At 39.7% G+C, this 18,305-nt stretch overlaps 1 protein-coding gene across 7 annotated transcripts in view; it reads left to right on the forward strand.

The window, feature by feature from the left end:
* The window catches only part of GPATCH2L (G-patch domain containing 2 like), a 38,958-nt gene that overhangs the window by 11,743 nt on the left and 8,910 nt on the right, over positions 1-18,305 (forward strand). For 3 of the 7 annotated variants that reach the window (XM_030451839.1, XM_030451840.1, XM_030451841.1), the window contains exons 5-9: positions 19-98; positions 2,055-2,122; positions 3,000-3,054; positions 4,766-4,851; positions 13,724-13,815. In XM_030451839.1, the coding sequence (XP_030307699.1) occupies positions 19-98; positions 2,055-2,122; positions 3,000-3,054; positions 4,766-4,851; positions 13,724-13,815 (381 nt within the window). Of the gene's footprint in view, positions 1-18; positions 99-2,054; positions 2,123-2,908; positions 2,949-2,999; positions 3,055-4,765; positions 4,852-13,723; positions 13,816-18,305 lie in introns of all 7 variants that reach the window. The other 4 variants (XM_030451842.1, XM_030451843.1, XM_030451844.1 and 1 more) reach the window with 3 other exon arrangements.

Raw genomic sequence — 18,305 nt, forward strand, 5'->3', positions numbered from 1 at the left:
TCTTGTTTTGGTTTTCAGGATTTCATGCTCGTCTGAATCGCCTCCCAGGAGCTGCTGCCCGCTGTCTCCGAAAAGGTCGAAGGAGGCTTGTTGGCAAGGTATTCCTTTTTGCAGGATAATATTTTTGTATTTTCATTGCTGATCAGTCCTGAAGTATTATTCAAAGATACTGTATGAATTGCTTTCTTCAGAAAAGAGTTTTGTACATTTTTGTTTCATGTATTTTTGATTTCTTTAACTGCTTTGACTATCAGAAGTCCATTGAGTGGATTTTAAGGCAGGTTTGAAATGGCAGAAAGTTGATCAGTCCTAAAAGCAGTACAAAAGGGGGTCTAAAGATGAATGGCAGAGAATATAATTATCAAGAAGATTCAGACAGAATGTAGGAGAAAATAATTATGACATGAGACTTTTGCAAGTTCATGATCTGAAACCGCAAGGGCAGAGAGGTGACTCAAAGGGTTAGGAAGGCCAAATTTTAGAGGAATGGCAGCAAAGGAAGGTAGTTTCAGTAGTTGCCTTTTTAGTGGGGAGATAGAAGAATAAATGAGTATATGCAGTAATGCAGACAAAGTTACCAAAAGCCATAATATTTTGTTTGCTGCTTACCTTACAGGGTAAGGTAACACACCTCTTCAGGTCTGTCTCTTGGAGTGTTGAGTTCTGTTTTCTGTTGTAAAAGATGTTTCTGAGAACGAAGGTCTTGCCTGTGTTTGGCTTACTTTTGTTAGGACGTGCTCCATGCTTTTTGAAAAGTGAGGCATATATTTTGAGCTGATTGGCTTTAGAGAGGCTGTTAGCAAGGTATGTTAAAGAGGCATGGAGTCTCTAGACTCCAGGAGGGCTGCGACTTCTTCCTTCTGTTCAGTTACACTTGAAAGATCCTTGTTTGCCCCATCTTTCTTCCACCCACCTTGCTTACTTATAACCTGTGTTTTAAATGTGAATCCTCAGCTGGCAAGGGACTGGCTTTGGGTAGGGCTCCTCAGGCCATCTGCAAGTGGTTGGGCCTGTCAGCAGTACCTCTAATGATCCAAATGAGAAGGATAATATTTACTTGTTTAATTCATCTTCATCACCTTTAAGGGATCTTTGTCATTTGCAGTGGAGGTCACTGCTCCCCCTTCCCCTTCTCCCTCTAAATTGTAATCATAAATAATGAGTTTCATTCAGAGCTCCCCGCCAGCGAGCTGCTAATTACCAAAAGTACTGCTTGTAATTTACACAGTAATAAACTGTAAATTTAAACATTACAGCACTTTAAGTTAATAATTTTCCTGCTGTAACAAATAGCCCATCTTTCACCCCTGCTGCTACAACTCCCCCCAAACTTTGAGTATGTTTTACCCATGTACCTGGCACAAACTATGAAGAATCTTACCCACCTTTTACCCTAATCTTCAGACCCTTCCTGCAAAGTGTATTTCCTCCTTGCAGGTAATTTATGCAGATATGAGCAGATGGTGCTTCAGGCTGTGTGTGTATGTGTGCTCCAGCATCAAGCCCATACATAAGGCAGTGTCTCACAGGGAGAAATGTGCTCCCAGAGCAAGTTCTTTCTCCTGGGATCTGCCTTTTCTTTAGCTGCTGTGGGTTCTGCTGATGAATTACTGTCTTCAGAGAGGGCATGCTGATACATGCTTATTTTTTCATTCACCTGGTTTGGTGAATCCCCCACTGTGAATTACACCACAGTGTGATGTCCTGTCTCTCATCCTGTTTCTGGCCCAGCTGACCCCAGAAACCTGGAACCGAGCACTTCTCATTGATTGCCTCTGTTCTTAACTGCATCCTTTGTACTGGTCCAGTCCTTGGTGCACCCTTGTGCCAGCAAATATTGTTACTAAAATAATAAATAGTAGATTTTCTGCCATTCAGTTTATCAGCTCAGTTGAGGCTCTAAAGGGAGAGGGCAAATACGTTTAGCTGAGAGTGGGTTGGAAAGGAACAATGTATGTAGCCCAGGGAAGTACGATCTTACTGGCAGCAGCAAAACTATTATGTCTGCTCACTGTGTGAGAGTCTGCAACCTTTTACCTATCTTTGTGTTTCAGGAGACCTCCATGAGCAGTCTGGGCACCGAGAGGCTAGGTCATATTGTTAGTGATCCACGCCAGAAAGAGTAAGGCCCTTAACAGTTGTTATGGAGAACTTTGAGAGGGGAGGAAGAACTATAGGGTCCTCTTCCCCTGCTGGGAATGAAGAGCTGGGTGGAAAACAAAGCATGTAGTGACCTGTGAGAGACAGTCCTCTACTGATGGCTTCTCCATTGCAATTTGCTGACTTCCCTTTTGTTTCTAAGGCTGCCCTAGTGTGTGGACACTGTTCAAATAATCTTTCAGTTACAGTCAGCTTTTTCTTTCTCTATACCTCGCAATGTGCCGTTGCAGTAACTGCCGATCTTCTGCACAGTATGAGCAGACTGAGCCTCATATGCTGGTTATTTAAAAAGCTTCTGTGCGGAGTCATGCTATGGACACATACACAGACTGCAGAAATGCTGACAAGGCAGCCATGAAATAACTTTCTCTTTCTTTGGTGTTCTGTCTCCTTCTCCAATTAGTGTATATAAATTGTAGTTGGCACCAGAGGTAGTCATGGTGCCTATTCTTTGGCATCCCACTAATATTATTCTTGCTAGGCAATGGATGAGTAAGAGTGGCACTTCTTGACTTTAGTACACTGGGTCCAGCCTTCACCAGGTGTTGGTATCCAGGTTTCTTCCTTAGTTCTGAAATTCATTGCTTTTAATATGAGTCCTGCTGATGTTTAATCTTTCTCCTTCTCCTTTCATCTTTGTTCTTCCCTTCTCTCCTTATCCCCAACCCTCCTGCCTGCCTGCCCCTTCCTTGTGTTTGCTCCTGCCTTGGCATTGCTTCCACCCGTTCCTCTGACTGCCTCCTTCCAGTTTTTGGTTACCGTCCATGGGGAAGAGAGATCGCAAACAGGTAAGCTGACTCTGCTCTACCTTTTTATTTTCTTGGTTTCCTTCTCTCTAGAAAGAATGAAGTGCTGGCTTCTGATTTCCCACACAATATTGTCTGTGCACATGAGGTAAGGTAGCCCTGTCCCTTCTCGTTTTAGTAACTGATGTCTTCTGGGCTTTGAACACAGTCCGTGTCTTGGCATTGTATTGTCTGTTCAAAGTGAATAGCTCAGGAACTCCTTTTGTTTATCTGCCTGTTTCAGGTTAGTGTAGGCCTTCCTCTTGTGCAGTGAGTGGGAGGGAAAATGCCTCTAGGCAGGAGCAACTTTGACCTCTCAAAATTTCAGAATTGGAATATTTTTGTCTTTTTAAAGGCTTTGTTTTGTCTTGTTTGACTCAGGCTTATACCTGATAGTCTCATCAACAGAGAAGGGAAAACAAATGGTGAGCTTATTGTAGTTAAATAGGAGCTGTAACAGGAAAATGTAAGTGGTAATAAGCAAGAGAATATGCATTATTTTATTGGAAATTCTTGTGTGTGCATTTTTAAATTCTCCAGTCAGTCTTTCATAGCTTCAATTTTAGGAGGCTTTTGTGCTCAAGAGCTTTGGTTCTTGATAGCAGAGAGCCTAAAGGATCTTCCATTTGAAGTAGTGTTCCTAGCCATTCACACTCCCTTCTGCTCCTTTGCAAGTTGTTGGTTTTGTTGATGAGCAGTAGGACTGAAATCTTTTTTACCCTTCAGGTGACTAAAAATACATATATAGGAAGAAGTAGTTTTCAGGTCCTTGTGCAGTGGTGTATTTTCCCATAATGAAAACATTTCACATAGCACTTTTGTATTGATAAAGATAAGAAACGATAACTACATAAGCTTTAAAATTACCAAAATTATTTTTGGTTTTCTTAAATGAAGTTGAATCAGGTGCAGAGGGTTACTGTATGTACTCCCCTACTGTGCAGCTGCAGTGGTACTTCACTGACAGTAAAAATTCAGCTTAAGGAGGAGCCTCTGATAGCAGCAGCTTTGTGGTGTATAGTGAATGTTTCATGAAGGATGAAGGCAACAGCCTACTAGTGAGTTTGAGAGTTGCAGGTAGCTTTTAAGATAAGTCCTGCTATCACAAGATATTATTCATTTGTCCTTACTTAAAAATGCATCAGTAATCCCAATAATACAAGAAAAGTTTTTCTGGAGATTGGTGTAGCGCTTTGCAAAGCAGATTGAAATGATTTTCCAGCTTGTGGTATGAATTAATAATAGAGACAAGATACTGATTGGAAATGTAATGCCAGTAGCCCAGACAGACTACCAGTCTAAACCTTCTGTTTGCAAGCTGAGCAAAGTTTGCTTTATGCATTGGTTGACTGGATCATTCCATTCTGTTATGACCTCTAAAACAAAAAATCTTGAGTTGTCTTCTACAGCAAGCTGTCTTGCACAGGTTTGATGCCTTCAGGACTCATCTGGTGTATGTTCAACAAAGGGTCTAAGAGTGCTCCATGGGAAGTTCTGTGCTTGCACTGTTTGTAACTGAACTTTTTTCTCTACAATTCTCGTGGCATGTAGCAGTAGAGCTCTTTGAGTATGCTCATAATCAACCAGCATTTGTAATAATGCAGGTTGAGAGAAGAGTGTTTCTATAAGGCTATCTGTTGTGAGAAAATGCTAATGAGATTTGCTGTTGCACCCTGTGCTAGCCTTTTGTCTCAAGTGAGAGTCAGTTCTCACCTAGTCCATATACTGTATGAACAGCTATAGGGGGTAGATCTGAGCAGCTGTATCTGGAGACTATTTCTTTTAATGCTTTGCTTAAATAAAATCTCTTGACTTTCCAGTTCAATCCATTATCTCCTCTGTACTCTCTGGATGTGCTTGCTGATGCTTCGCACCGAAGATGCTCACCAGCACACTGCATTGCCAGGTAACTCCCTTGCTCTGCTCTGTTGGGGTTTTCTGACTTCCCTCCCATGGTTACCTTCAGTAGTACTATGTGGTCTGAACAATACTCATGGACCTGGAAGTTAACACACTTTTCCCTAGGAGGTCTGTGCTCAATCTTAGCATAAAACATACCGATGCAGATTGAGAGTCTCAATACACTAAGTGCTTAAAGTATCTGAAACAATATATGACAGGCTGGTAAAACATTCTGTGCTTTTAGAAAGAAATGTGATCTGTTCTTGATTGTGCCATGACTTGATGCAAGTCTGTTGTCTGGGCACAAATGGACATAGTATTGTTGCCCACTATTAGGATTAGAAAAAGATGAGGGAAAAAGTGCTAACAAGCTTGTGTGGGTGACGTGCTGAGGTTTGTGTGGGTGCTTAAAATAGACCCTCTGAGCAGATTCAGAACTCACCTGAGGTGACCTCTAATGGCTTGATATCTCTGTGTGTTGTTACAGTTGAAATTTAGATCTGATCTCGACAAGCATTGAGGTGTATTTGAGTCTGCATAGTTGGGGTTAATACGCCATTCAGGCACCTTCTGCTGACTAATCCTAAATTAAATTCAATGTTGGCCTTGGAGGTGACTCCTGTTCTTGTGCTGCAGGTGACTATCTAAAGGTAAGGTGCCCTTGAGCTCTTTCCCTGTGCAAGAAGACAAATACTGCTTATGTGCTGGTACAAAGGACCAAATCTGGAAAAAACGTCTGGACTTTCAGCTTCATGGTTTTCTTTCCCTTGTTAATTAGCAAATAGAGCATGAAAAATGTACTGAGGTTGTATGTGTCTGAATGAAAGGTTGGCATCCACCCAGCAAAACCTCTCCTCCTGCTGGCTTCTGCAGGGAATTTTGTGATGTCGCACCATGACCTCATGCTGCTGTAGCCAGCATGTTAAAGATGGAAAGGGGGAAGGGAGAAAGAAATCAGCCCTTAAACATTCAGCTAGATGAGAATAAAGGAATTCAGAAGATTGTGCATCAGCAAATTGGTTCCTTTCTGTGCTTATGCCTCAGTCTGGGGATATTTTGTGCCCATGAAGCAAGAAGAATGATGGTCTCTTCATTTACAGCTAGGATAACCTCTGTTGTGCCTTAAGTATTTTACTTGGCACTCCAAAGAAATTTATCTTCCAATAAGGAGAGATGGGCAAATTATGTTCATAAATGACAACAGGGCAAATTCTCCACCTTTATGATGATCACTGAAGGCCCTTTCCAAAGCTACTGGTAGTGGCAAGGGATTTCTAAATCTGGAGAGATAGTGTTTGCTTGATATTGCTGGATATGTAGTCTAGTTAGCCAAAGAATTTATATGCTTGGTTCCTTCCTCTAGTGAACAGGTGACTGGTATGCTGACAAAGATAAACCCCAATGAATTGTTACTGAATGTTGGCAAAGTTGTCCCATCCCAGAGGCAGCTTTTAAGTGCTCGTATTTTGAGGGAGAAGTTCCTATTTTAGTGTGAAATATACTCAAGAATCTTTCCAGGAGAAACAAATATGGCAAGAATAATGGGTTATGTAGCCTCATGTATATGGCAAGAATTTAACTTTTTACATGAAAATGCTGCCAAGGAAATCTTTCCTCACAGAAACATGATCTCGACAATAGTTACTCTTCAGTGCTTCAAGAGCTAAGCCTCTTAGCAGTTCATTTTCTTACAGGAGGTTTAGGTGATCTCTGTAAGCAGTGTTCAGTCATAGCTGCAGTTAACATCTTCCTCTTTCAGTGAAGTCAATTCAAGTAGTTTGTGCTTTAGCAAGCTCCTAGCAACTTGCACCTCATCCTGGAGAAACTTAACGAGAAATCTGTCAGAATGATATGTTGGGGGTGGGGAGGAAGGAAGCTAAACCCCTCAGAATGGTATGAAATATATTAGAGAAGAAACTGTCTTAAGGTTGTGAACATACAGTATCTTTAACCTGATGTGCACTGTGCCATGCAAAATTACCTCTCTCTGTTTAGTTTTGCTATCATGAATGTGTCCAATGGAGTATAGTTACCAGGTTGAGTCTTTTCTCTCCCGTGGAAATGTTTTCTTTGTCTCAGTTGTGGATTTTGATGCAGTTCATTTGGAAGTGCAGTTCATCTGGAAAATAGGTAACCCAGTGCTTCGTTTATGCAAAGCTGAAGGCCAGAATACTGAGCACAGTTGGGGGTGTTCAAGAAAGGCTTTTCAGTGTCAAGGAGGAGGTTCTATGTGGAGAGTTCCTTGGGAAGTCTTATTTGAAAGGCTGTATAAATTGTACACTGCCAAGATTACCTTTCTTGTTTTATGTCTGTGATGAGAAGAGATTTCATTCAAAGTGTATCCACAGCACTGGGAATTTCACACCCATCATTAGAAGCAGTTTTGTGTGTGTGGTGACTGTTATCATTAGTGGAATAATTTTATTTTGTGAAGCGAGGAGAGTTTCCTGCTTTCTTGCAGTCCTCCCAAGGGACAGCTGGTGTATTAATTTGCTGTATTGCCTCCTGGCTGTTCCCAGGCTGTTTTTCCTCTTCATCATGGAATTTTTAATGGCCCTGCCGCCTCTCGGGAGGCATGCAAGGAAGAGTACCTCAGGGATCTCTTCCTTTTTTCACATGCCTATAATTACTCTCCTTTAAGAGCACAAAACGTTTGCTAATCATGTCTTGTCTGTTAAGATTTCAGCTTGACGATGCAGGCTGTTAAAAGAAAGGAAGTAGAGACTAGCATGGGCAGCCCAAGTGATCTTTCTCTTTCACCCCTGCCCATTTGCCTTTTTAGGAGAAAGGAGTAATCTAAACAGAATTTTCTTCTTGAACCCCTTCTACTTAAGAGGATTTTTTACTGGCTCAAATACAGTATCTCATTAGATAGTGGTTATTCACTGGCTCTATCAGCATGAAGATGTTGTTGGTTGGTGGAATGTTATTCCCTTGACACAGGGTAAGAGTTTCAGAAGAGTGTAGAGCCAATGTTCCTTCAATTAGAGTTTGAAGAGCAGGTAAAATAAGAGAGGAAGGTAGGAAATAAGTTGTCCCTAATACGTTTATTATTTACCTAGCCTTGAAAATGGGGTTCAGGGTGAAAAATTCTTAATTTAATGCTGCAACTGGAGATCACAAGAAGAGTAGATCTCAGACTGCAAGTAGATTTTGAAGGCAGAGATTTGAAGAATTATGGTAATCATCTCTAAACAGTACAGAAAAATTGAACAGAATTGCTTTGCATGTACTCTCAGTTAATACTAACTGTACACCTAGAGTTTAATTTGGTTTACAAGCATATTTTATCTTCCCTGGAATACTGATAAAGATCTAAAGGGGTGACTGATCAACTGCTAGTTCCTCCATTCCCTGGCTTTGGTAGTGCTGCTAGCGTGAAAAGACTTGAGTATGTCAAATTCTAGTTCCAGCTCTGTAAATATGCTTATCAAAGTAAATCTTGGTCTTCTGTATCTGTGCAGAGATCTTGACATTTCTGCTTTTTACTGAAGCACGTAGTAGTACATACAGAATGCCTGCAATGTTAAACCTTTTCCCATTTACAATTTCATGCTGTCCTACTTCACCAGGACATTATCTAGTTGATTCCACACAACCTGTCTGCAGTTCTTCATCTTTCTGGAATTGTCTTTATGTAAAAATGTCTGCTGTCTTCTGTTTTAGGCATCTTTCTCCCTAGTTTTCTTAAAACTCTTTTTTCATTTAGCTGCAGCACTTTCTTGTCTTCCTTTACTAATGCCTGGCTAATACTGCAGTTAAGGATGTAATTGAATTCTTCTGACAGGCATGCACTGAACAATAGCTATCAACCTAGTGTCACATGTAGTTGTTTGGGACTTCATACTCCCATTTTGGTGAATCCTAATTCTCTGGAGTGAAAAAAAAACTCCCTTTGGCTTCAGAATTTTGTTTAGTTGCTATTGCTTTTTTGCTGATAAAGTATGTTGTCATTATAAACTCTGTATACTTGGCAGGTCTGGCAAATATTGGAACTCTTTCTGGCACAGTTATCATGTGATTCAGTATGAAAATAAAGAATGCAATATATAAGATCACATCATCTTGCTTAGAATACTTGCCTGGAAAACAAGAAGAAAATGCGTCTTGAAAGAAGAAAATGCACTTGCATTTGCCTCACACAGACATGTAGGAATGAAATTGCTATGTCATTAGAATGTTTACTTGGGGAACAGATTTCTGTTGCATGGTTCATGAAGATCTGTGAGATTTGGGTGATTTAAGAAGAGAGCTGGCATGTTAGTGATTTTGGAACCTGAAAATGTACTCTAGAAGCTCTTCCATGAGGATCTACAGGGCAGAGGGGACTCTGCTGTGCACAGGAAATAACCTGCCATGTGATATGTTAGCAAGAGCCACTTGCATGCAATGGAGCTTCATGTGCAGGTTGGATGAGAAACTTGTATTGATTTACATTTGTTATGTTCAGATCAGACTTTGGTGCCCAGCTGGCTTTGTAGTCAAAGAGAAGGAAGAACTGTGCTTTTGCTGTTAATTTTGTGAAGCCACTGTCAGCAGCCTCAGGTAACACTTCAGGGCTTAGAGAGAAAGCCTTTTATTTTATCTGTGCTTTCTGGGTATACAGCATCACAGCAGCAACATCTGGGTGGTGTGGACTTCTAGTAGCAGAATCCATGTTAGATGACTGCCTCTGTTGAGCGATTACTTTAACATGAGAATAATAGCATCCTGTGTTTATATGACAGTAGAGAAATGGCTGACTCTCACTAAATAATCCAACTGCTTTGCTTCCTCCAAGGGTAGAGTTAGAATAAAGATTGTCAACTGAGAAGGTGGGTGATGTGAGATTACTGTGAGAGGCATACACCCCAAAGCATGCGATGTACCTCATGCCTCCAAGAAGGCCATAGGCTGTCAGTTAGCTTTGTAGGGTCATCTTAGAGACCTCTGTCTGTGAGACTTGATGTATTTTTTACCCCAAATTTTGAGAGTGGACATAACTTCACAATCTAGACTTTTCTTTACACATAGTGAAGATTTCAGGAGACTGATTCTTATCAGTAGAGTTCTTTGTGGGCTGGTATCTGCTTGTTCTCTGTATTGTCTCCCACAGATGGAACTGCTAACCTGGATTTTCTGTTGAAAGTCTGTGGTAGATTTAAAATAGTGGCAAGCTATGGTGACCCTATAGTCCAGCACATTACAGTACATTTGGGTTAAAAAAAAGTCACAGACTAATAAGTATGTGGAAGAAAAAAAAGCAAGAAAGCAGTGCTTCTGACAGATTACAGACAGCAGTGAATCTCAGCTTTCAAGTGTAGCGAAGCCCACTTTTTCTGCAGCATGACCTGCATGCAGAATCAGGTACCTTGGATTATTATGTTAATAACAAGAGACAAATTCGTGTTTCCTGGAAGATTCCTTTAACTTGTGATTAAAAAGAAAAACAAAACAAAACAAAACAAAAAAAGCCATCACTGTCGGAAAGACACTATAGACTTTTTTTCATATAAAACATTTTTTTCTATATGTATGTAATTTTTCATTCACTAGCTCCTGGCAGTGAGAGGCTGTGGTGTGAGTTAGATATATTGCAGCCATCAGCACAGCTGCACTTTGGATCCAGCTTTGTCTCTCCAGGTGTATTCTGCTTTTCCTCTTCAGGTTAGAATTTCAGTCCTCTTTAAACTGAGAACTAGGTTTTAACATTAGTGTCTGGTCACCTAGCAGTTCTTGCTGGGACTGAGCACTCTGACTGTTTTTTTTCTTCTGGTCAGCCAGCCATAGTCCAGAAGTAACCAGGCAATTATTTTCTCATTAATGTTTGTACAACATTGAAGAAAGCATAGTGGAATAGATTGAAAGCCAGTGAGGACAAGGGAAGTACCATTCTCAATTTAGGTCCAGAGCTTTCATCCCACAAAGCTCTTTGCCTCAGACTTCTTCACAGAAGGGCTTTTGAAAATGCACAAATGTGCATTTTCTATCACCTTTCATCTCAGCCCTGTTCTGTTATACTTCGAGTAATTTTTGAACTGTTCAGAAAGATGTTAAAATTCAACTTTAGCTGAAAAACTTCATCGTTATACCCTGTTAGTGAGACTTCCACAATTTATAGTTCAGCCTGTTCACTGCAATATTGTGTGCTTCACATACCCATGACCTGACTTTCTGTGTTTCTAGGTGGTATTTCTGGGAGTCTTGTTAAACTGGTATTCACCAACTCTATTCTCTTACCTAAAATAGCACCTGTATGTGAGCTAGTGATTAGAAATTTACATTGCAAAGTGTGGTATCTACCAAAAAATGCATAACTCATACATTATACCTCGGACATAAACAGAAAGGAACTATCATCCTATGCACTGTGTGCTTTCTTCTGCCTCTGTCTCCAAAGGTACTTTCCACCTGGAGATTCCCTGTATGTAATTTATGGTGCCCGTAAAGTGCACCAGCCACTCGAAACTGACACTTTTACCACCAGGTCAGTCAGAACCAGTGGGTAATCAATAGGTTCCTGATTTACTAACTTAAGTGTAGGTAATCAATAAGGGATAAGCCTGAATTAAATACATGTTACAGAGACAATTTATGACCTCTGAGCCTTTGTGTGTTAGAGGCAGGGCTGCTAGATGCAGCATCCTTGCTATTAGTCTCCAGCTGGAGTATGATCTGCTTTTATGTTCATTACAGGAAGGGAATCTGAGATTTTACATGCTTTTTTTTTTTTTAACCCCCTGTGTAATAGAGAGGTACAGGCAGATGTGGTTCGATCATGAAGCTGAAAGGCGGGGGCTCTTATTCGAAACATAGCTGTAACATTTGTGAACTGGCAAAAATTTCATGAAGTCTCTTGGAAATGATAGTGCATACTTCTTTACTAGTCCATAGTGATTCTACACCAAGTATCATCTGACTAATGTTGGTCAAAGTTAATAAAATTAAAAAGGGAACCTTATTATGTAATAAAATGAGACGGATTATTATATCTAATTATGTAGTCATCTAGTTACAAATTTGAGTACTGTGTCACTGATGCAAAATATAAAACTGAAGTTCCACTTGGTTGAATTGATTGAGACTTATCTTTTCCTTGAGCTGTGTGTTCCTAGGTGTTTCAGAATCCATAGTAGAACTGTTACTAAAATACTTTGTAGCCACTATCACAGTCACATACAAAAGCAGGTTTTTAGCATTTGTGCAGTCACTTAGGGGTTAGTTACTTACGTGTGCAAACACAAATTCCACATATATAGCATATAGGTGTGCTGGTATTTTTGAAAGCCTTTAGTTCATGTTTTCAGGAAAATTCTGTGTCTGATAATATCAGGACAAGTTCCCAGATTTGAAAAATTCTTTCAGTAAAACTTAGCACAATTTAAAATCTTTTGAAACTGTTCCTTAATGTCAGATGTAGATGACAGATCTTATAGACTTCTCATAGAAATTCTGAATTTTAGTCAAGAAGACAGAACAGTAGATACTTCTTTTTTATCCTGTGGTTGTGTTTGTTTCAGGTAAGTAAGTAGACCCAGCAGTATTGAAACAATTTATAGTCTTGCCTGGTATAGGAAAGTTTTTGTGCTCCCTACACTGTTCTGTGTAGCTACAACAGCACACTACCACACTTTGCTTCTGCATAAATTCAGTGTGGTATATGTTATATACGGTATATAAAATAGTATGTATTATAACTGTGCTGTTGGTTTGTGGATTTTGGCATGGAAATAGGAAGCCAAGAACTTTTACTCCTGTAATCTGAAATATTTTAGTACTCGGTAGCTGTTAAACTCTCAGGATGTTTTTCTACTCAAAATAGCATGCTTTAAATTAGTCACAACTTTTCTTCACTTAAATATTATCACTAAATTAAAAGGAATACTAATTTATATGGTTCCAGTCTTTACACCATGTAAGCACCTCACAGTCTTTAATTTTATTTGCATTGTATTTCTGCTTTTTGTATATTGGATCTGATGCAGAGCCTGACATAAGAACTTGCCAAAGAAACTGCTGTCTAAACAAAGCAGAGATTTGAACCCAGCACCATTGCTAAATGAAGCATTTGTGTTCAAAATGGGTTCTATTTGAGAAAGTTCTCTGGTCTGCTGACAAGTCTGTCTTTTCTGAATTAAGCTTCTCCCAGCATCTAGAACTTGGAGGAGTGTTCAGCTCAAGTCAGTCCCAGTGAAGCAGAGTTCCCCCTAATTGGCAAATGGTTAAGCTGAAGGTTTACCAGTTTATTAGGTTTCAGACTTAACAGTTGATATGACCAGAACAGATTATGCCTTTCAGACAGTTTACAGGTGCAGCCATGTTGTATTACCATAAGCCAGATTCAGCTGTTTTTATAGCACTTTGACAAGGAAATAATAATTTAAAAAATGCATTAGACAGTTTTGCATTCCTAACTTTATGAATTTATTACTATAGTGGAAACATTCTGCATGGACATTTGGAGTATCAGTACATTGTAAGATGATTCTACAGTACTAACTAAGTTGCAAACTATTTTCTGAATGAGGGAGCAAATATCATGCAATCTCTCAGACGTTTATTATGCTTTATAGTAGTAATGATAGGACATGCATTGAATCACTGCATGATTACATCTTTATTATGTGAAGAGTTATTTTGAAGTTAGTAAAAATCAGGTCCTTTAAAGACTAAAAATGTAATTATTCGTCTGAGCAGTTTACGTGTGTGAGCTCTTCAAGAAATGGGAGCATAATGATGTATCAGTGAAGAATGGGAGCAGAACTTCTCAGGGAAGTATTTGATTTGTAATGTCTGATAGTTAAGAAGCTGATGGGAAGGTGGGATTTGGAAGGTGACTAGCCAAAGTCTTACAGGAAGGTGATTCTGGAGTTTAATTTGTTTTAATTTCTCTATAGGCAAGCACATGTACACCTGGGACCTCCATGTTCAAGGGACACCAAGAGGAAAAGAAAGCCAGCTGCAGCCTCCATGTCCATCCCAACATCAGGTAACATGGGTTTATCTGTGTGGCAGCATTTCTTATGTGCCTCTTGAACGAAGTGCCAGAGTCACACTAGTCAAAAGCAGCATTACCTTGATTTGAAACTAATGAAACGTGAATAAGAAAGGCAGTATGTGAGAGAGAATGTGTGGTTTTGCATAACATCAAAAGCTGCTTACTAAACAAATCTTTGATGCAGCTGTGGTAAGTTAATATAATTTACAGTGCTTCACTGTACAGAGGGTAATAATCTGTTTCTTCATAAGGTGTTATTTCAACCATTCCTAAATTATGCAATGCATAGTAATAAGGAGGTGATCAGTAAACACAGTGTGTTCCTCTAGTATTGGGCTGAAATTAGCTCATGGCTCTGGTGTCCTTTTTCAGGATGTTTCTAGACACTCATGGGAGCAGAAATCTGGTAGTTTTTTTTATCATCACTGAGACCACCTCTTCCCTGGGAGTTGTCTTACTCTTGAGGGTGAAGAGTATTTTTGGTTTTTTTCTTGCTCTGTGGCTGTAGTCATACAAATGCTGGTTTATTTTCTTGTGGTGCATCTTCGGAAAATGATGGATTACTCATCGGAATTGGAAAAAGTTTTAATCCTCAGAAGACAGAGGGGTTTAGGAGACATTTCTGGCCTCTCACCCTACCCTATCCTGAAATATTTTGTGTGCTATGAAGTGATCCACATTCTTCCAACTAGCATATTAGAACACTGTTGTTGCAATCCAGTAACATGGCTGTGGGTAAACTGATGCAAAAAATGGTGATGTGAAAACAGTGAGTAAGGCCAAAGGAAATGATGATGAATAGGAGGAATGAAGTTCAGATTTCCTCCTTGGACTAGTGGATAGGTAGTAGAATAATGACACAGGGAAGAAAACTGTGTTAGCTCTCTTGGCCACATATCTGGATTACAGATATTCTGAAAGGTTCTCTATTTAAAAAGAAGAGAAAAATACCTATTAAATTAATCTGTTTCTCAGCAAAAGAATAATCTGTTATTGATTGTTTATTTAGAATATTCTTTCCTGGCTTTTGAGTATTACATGCTAGGATATTCAGCCTTCTGTAGTGAAAGGGCTAGTAAAATCATGTCTGTAGCCACAGAATTACAGTTCTGGGATACTAGATTTTCTTAATCTGAATGTTAGTGTCTCACTGTCCCCTGTACCTGTCCACTTCTTTGTTGTTTAGAGTGTCTTCTGTGCTTGTTGCTGGTCACTTTCTGTAAGGAGAGCTTCTGCTTCTATTCCTACATGTATCAAAATAGTATGTAACTTGTGCTTTCCTGACTAGGCGAATTGCATAGTGAATGCTTTTTGAAGAGTTGGATCCGCATCTGAAGTGGAACCCAACACTGGAAAATAACACAGAAGTTTGAAAAGTGTTTGGGTTTTTTTTCAGGGATGAGGAAGAGCAAATTAGAGCATATTACAAAGTAAGGAAGGAGAGTGTAGTTACCAGAATGTGGACAGTATCCTTGTACTGATCATCAAGAGAAAAGTGGTACAAGGTCTTTAAGGGTCAAAAATGGTAAATATCTCTTCCTTAGACCTTGTTTAGAAATACCCCCATCAAAGTTAACAGCTGTGGTCAGCGTTTGTAATAAAACTGACTTGACTTGCAGAAAAAAGCTTTTATGATTGGGTAACTGAAGCTGGTGCACAACCTGGATGTGTAACTTGCAAACATTTGAAATCTGGTATGATTTCTGTCTGAGGTGATCTGACTGTAGAATTACAAATGCCTAAAGAAATATATAGGAGTAAGTACTCTGCAATAAAATAGAATTACCTATAGACTCTTATGCTTGTTAGACATTGGTGAGTTAGATATAGGTTTTTCTCCCTTGTTATCAATCTGCTTGCCCCTAAATAAGTGTCTTTTACTGGGGTTCCTCTGTACCCAAGGAATCATGGATACCTTATTTTCTCACTACAGAGGCTTTTTTATGTTGTGGTGGTTTACTACTTCTGCAGAAGATGAAACACAGGTGAATCAGAATGCAGGCCCACATCTGTCACTGTAGGCACACAGAGTGCTGGATTTCTTCACCTTTAAATAGTTCCTTAGCTGAGTCCAAGTGCTCTCGTCTCACTTGTTGACCAGGTCCTGCTTCAGTGATCTCCTTTTTTGCAACCCGAGTGCCCTATGGAGGTGAAGGACACAGCCTGAGCTGGCTCCGTCAGTCAGCAGAACAAATGGGCTTGCTCTGCCGAACATCGGGCCATCTCGGATTCCACCTCTTTTATAGAGATGAGTGATGAAGAGGGGCTCGTTCCGCTTTGCCGCTGTATTAATACACATCAGGGGCCAGCTCCCAGCACTAAATCACACTGCTGCATACATCTGTTATCGGACTCCTCACCAGCGTGATGAACAAGACTGCAGATAGAAGCTTCCTCGTGTCATTCTTTATAGGATTTTCCTAAAAGAATAAATAGCTCAAATCTCTGCCAACACTCTCCCCTGTCATTGTGATGAATTTAGCTTCTTTCTTAAACATGCTGCTACAAATCTTCCCCTGTCACCTCAACCCCCACCATCCATGGAAAGTTTGGAGTTGAATTTGGCTGAAATCAGAAGATGCTAATAAAAAGCATATGAGAGTGGATGCTATCTCCCTTTTAGCTGCAGGAATAAGAGAAGGGACCTAAAGATATTTATATGGGAGCCAAGCAAACTAAGTTTGTTCTGTGTCTTCTCCCATACTTTCATGAATGTTATTTATGGGTTCTGTTAAAGCATCTTTTGTCAGAGACGCCTGGACATCAATAAAAATATAGCAGAAGTGCCTAAGTCTCTGTTGTGTTGTTGTAGCTTGAAACTTCTGATATTAGTCTTGCCCTTAGGGGTAGACTGGCCTAAATCCTGTAACTGAGATTGTTGCTAAAGAATGACATTTTAGAAAAAGGCATGGCTGTTGTGAGCAACAAAAAGTGGGTAGAAAATTCAAAATGCATTTTCACTTCAGGAAGTGGCTGTTACCAAAACTAAGTGGGGAATTATGTAAATGTTGAGAGACCTTGAAAATGGAAGTTAGTGCATTTGAGGAGTGTGTGAGCCCTAAAGCTTGAGGCTTTCACCAGGTGGAACAAAAGTCTGACTGGTGTAGTTTGCCTTGGCATATATTCACACTTAACTTGTGAAAAATAAGAATTTCTAAATGGTGTCAGTTAGGAGTGTCTGGAACTGCTTAGCAGAGAATAGCCTGGTAAATAGTAGCAATTTGGTGGGTTTTTCTTTTCCCCTCTTTGGTTTCTTGTTAATGCATTTTGGCTTTTTCAGGGTGTGATGGTACCAGTAGCAAAAAGACTTTCTCAGTCTATTTTTTTTTTTCCCTTCTTTTTATGAGCAAAGATGGACAGCCTCAGTTGGGAAGCTGCTGTCAGGGGGACCATTTTGTAGTATTTCTAGTGATTGCTAGTTTAAGGACTTTGACTTACTTTTTTCTGTTTTGTTTTTTTTTCTTGTTTGTTTGTTTGGGTTTTTTGTTTTGTTTTTTGGTTTAGATTTGGTTTGTTGCTTTGTGTTTTTTTTACTGTTTTATATGACCTTCAGATGGGCCAGAGGTGAAATATGCAATGTACTGTTATCAGCTGTGTTGCTGTGGTTGTATGGGAATGACTTAGTGTTTTGGATGTACAAAAACAGGATTGTTGGGGTTCCAGATCTACTTAGTGTGGAACCTCAAGCATTTAAGATTTAAAGCAATCTGTCCTCTAGTTGAGGCTTGTTATGGCCTCTGTACTCGTCATCCACTACAGAGCAGCAGAAGTAACTTGTAATAAAGACACACAAACAATAATCTCTGTGAGAATACAATGGAAAAGATGCGTTTTGTACTAAAGAAGTTACTTGTAAAAAAAATTCCGCTTGCACAAAGACTCCAGTGATAATTACTCTCTTTTTTTATCCTGCTCTGTTCTTCTTGTGAGGATTCAGAATACTGAGACTTGAAATAATCTCTCCTATCTCCACATTTCTAACAATCCTTCTAGAAATTTGGATGGCTGTTTGGTTGAGCTATGGGTCTAAAAATCTCTCCTGCTAAGTGTAACCTGTCCTCTTTTGAAGCAGTTGTTGTATTGAGAAAATATGGTTGGATTCCAACCCAACTTAGCTTCTAGCTTCTTGTTATAATATGCTGATTTACCATAATGGATGTATGTGGAGGTTCATGGTACTGCCTTCACTGGGTAAAGAGGAGAGGTACATTTTCCTCTTTAGCTGAGTTTTGCAACCTGAAATTTGCCAGGCCTTAAGAGATTTTGAACTTCTCAGGTACAGGGTTGAGTCTTTGTGGAACGACCCAGCTATTGAGTTGAATGATTGTGAGCTGATTGGTTTTCAATGGGAGCTTTGACTAAGGAAACTAGTTAGTGAACTGGGAACTTGAAATTCTGAACATGAGAATCATTAGGGCAAAAGTGTTAATGCTGTCAAAACCCTGTATTTCAAAGGGATTTGGTGGGGGAACTTGAAGTAA

Source organism: Calypte anna, chromosome 5A (genome assembly GCF_003957555.1).
Source record: "Calypte anna isolate BGI_N300 chromosome 5A, bCalAnn1_v1.p, whole genome shotgun sequence".
Classification (NCBI taxonomy): domain Eukaryota; kingdom Metazoa; phylum Chordata; class Aves; order Apodiformes; family Trochilidae; genus Calypte; species Calypte anna.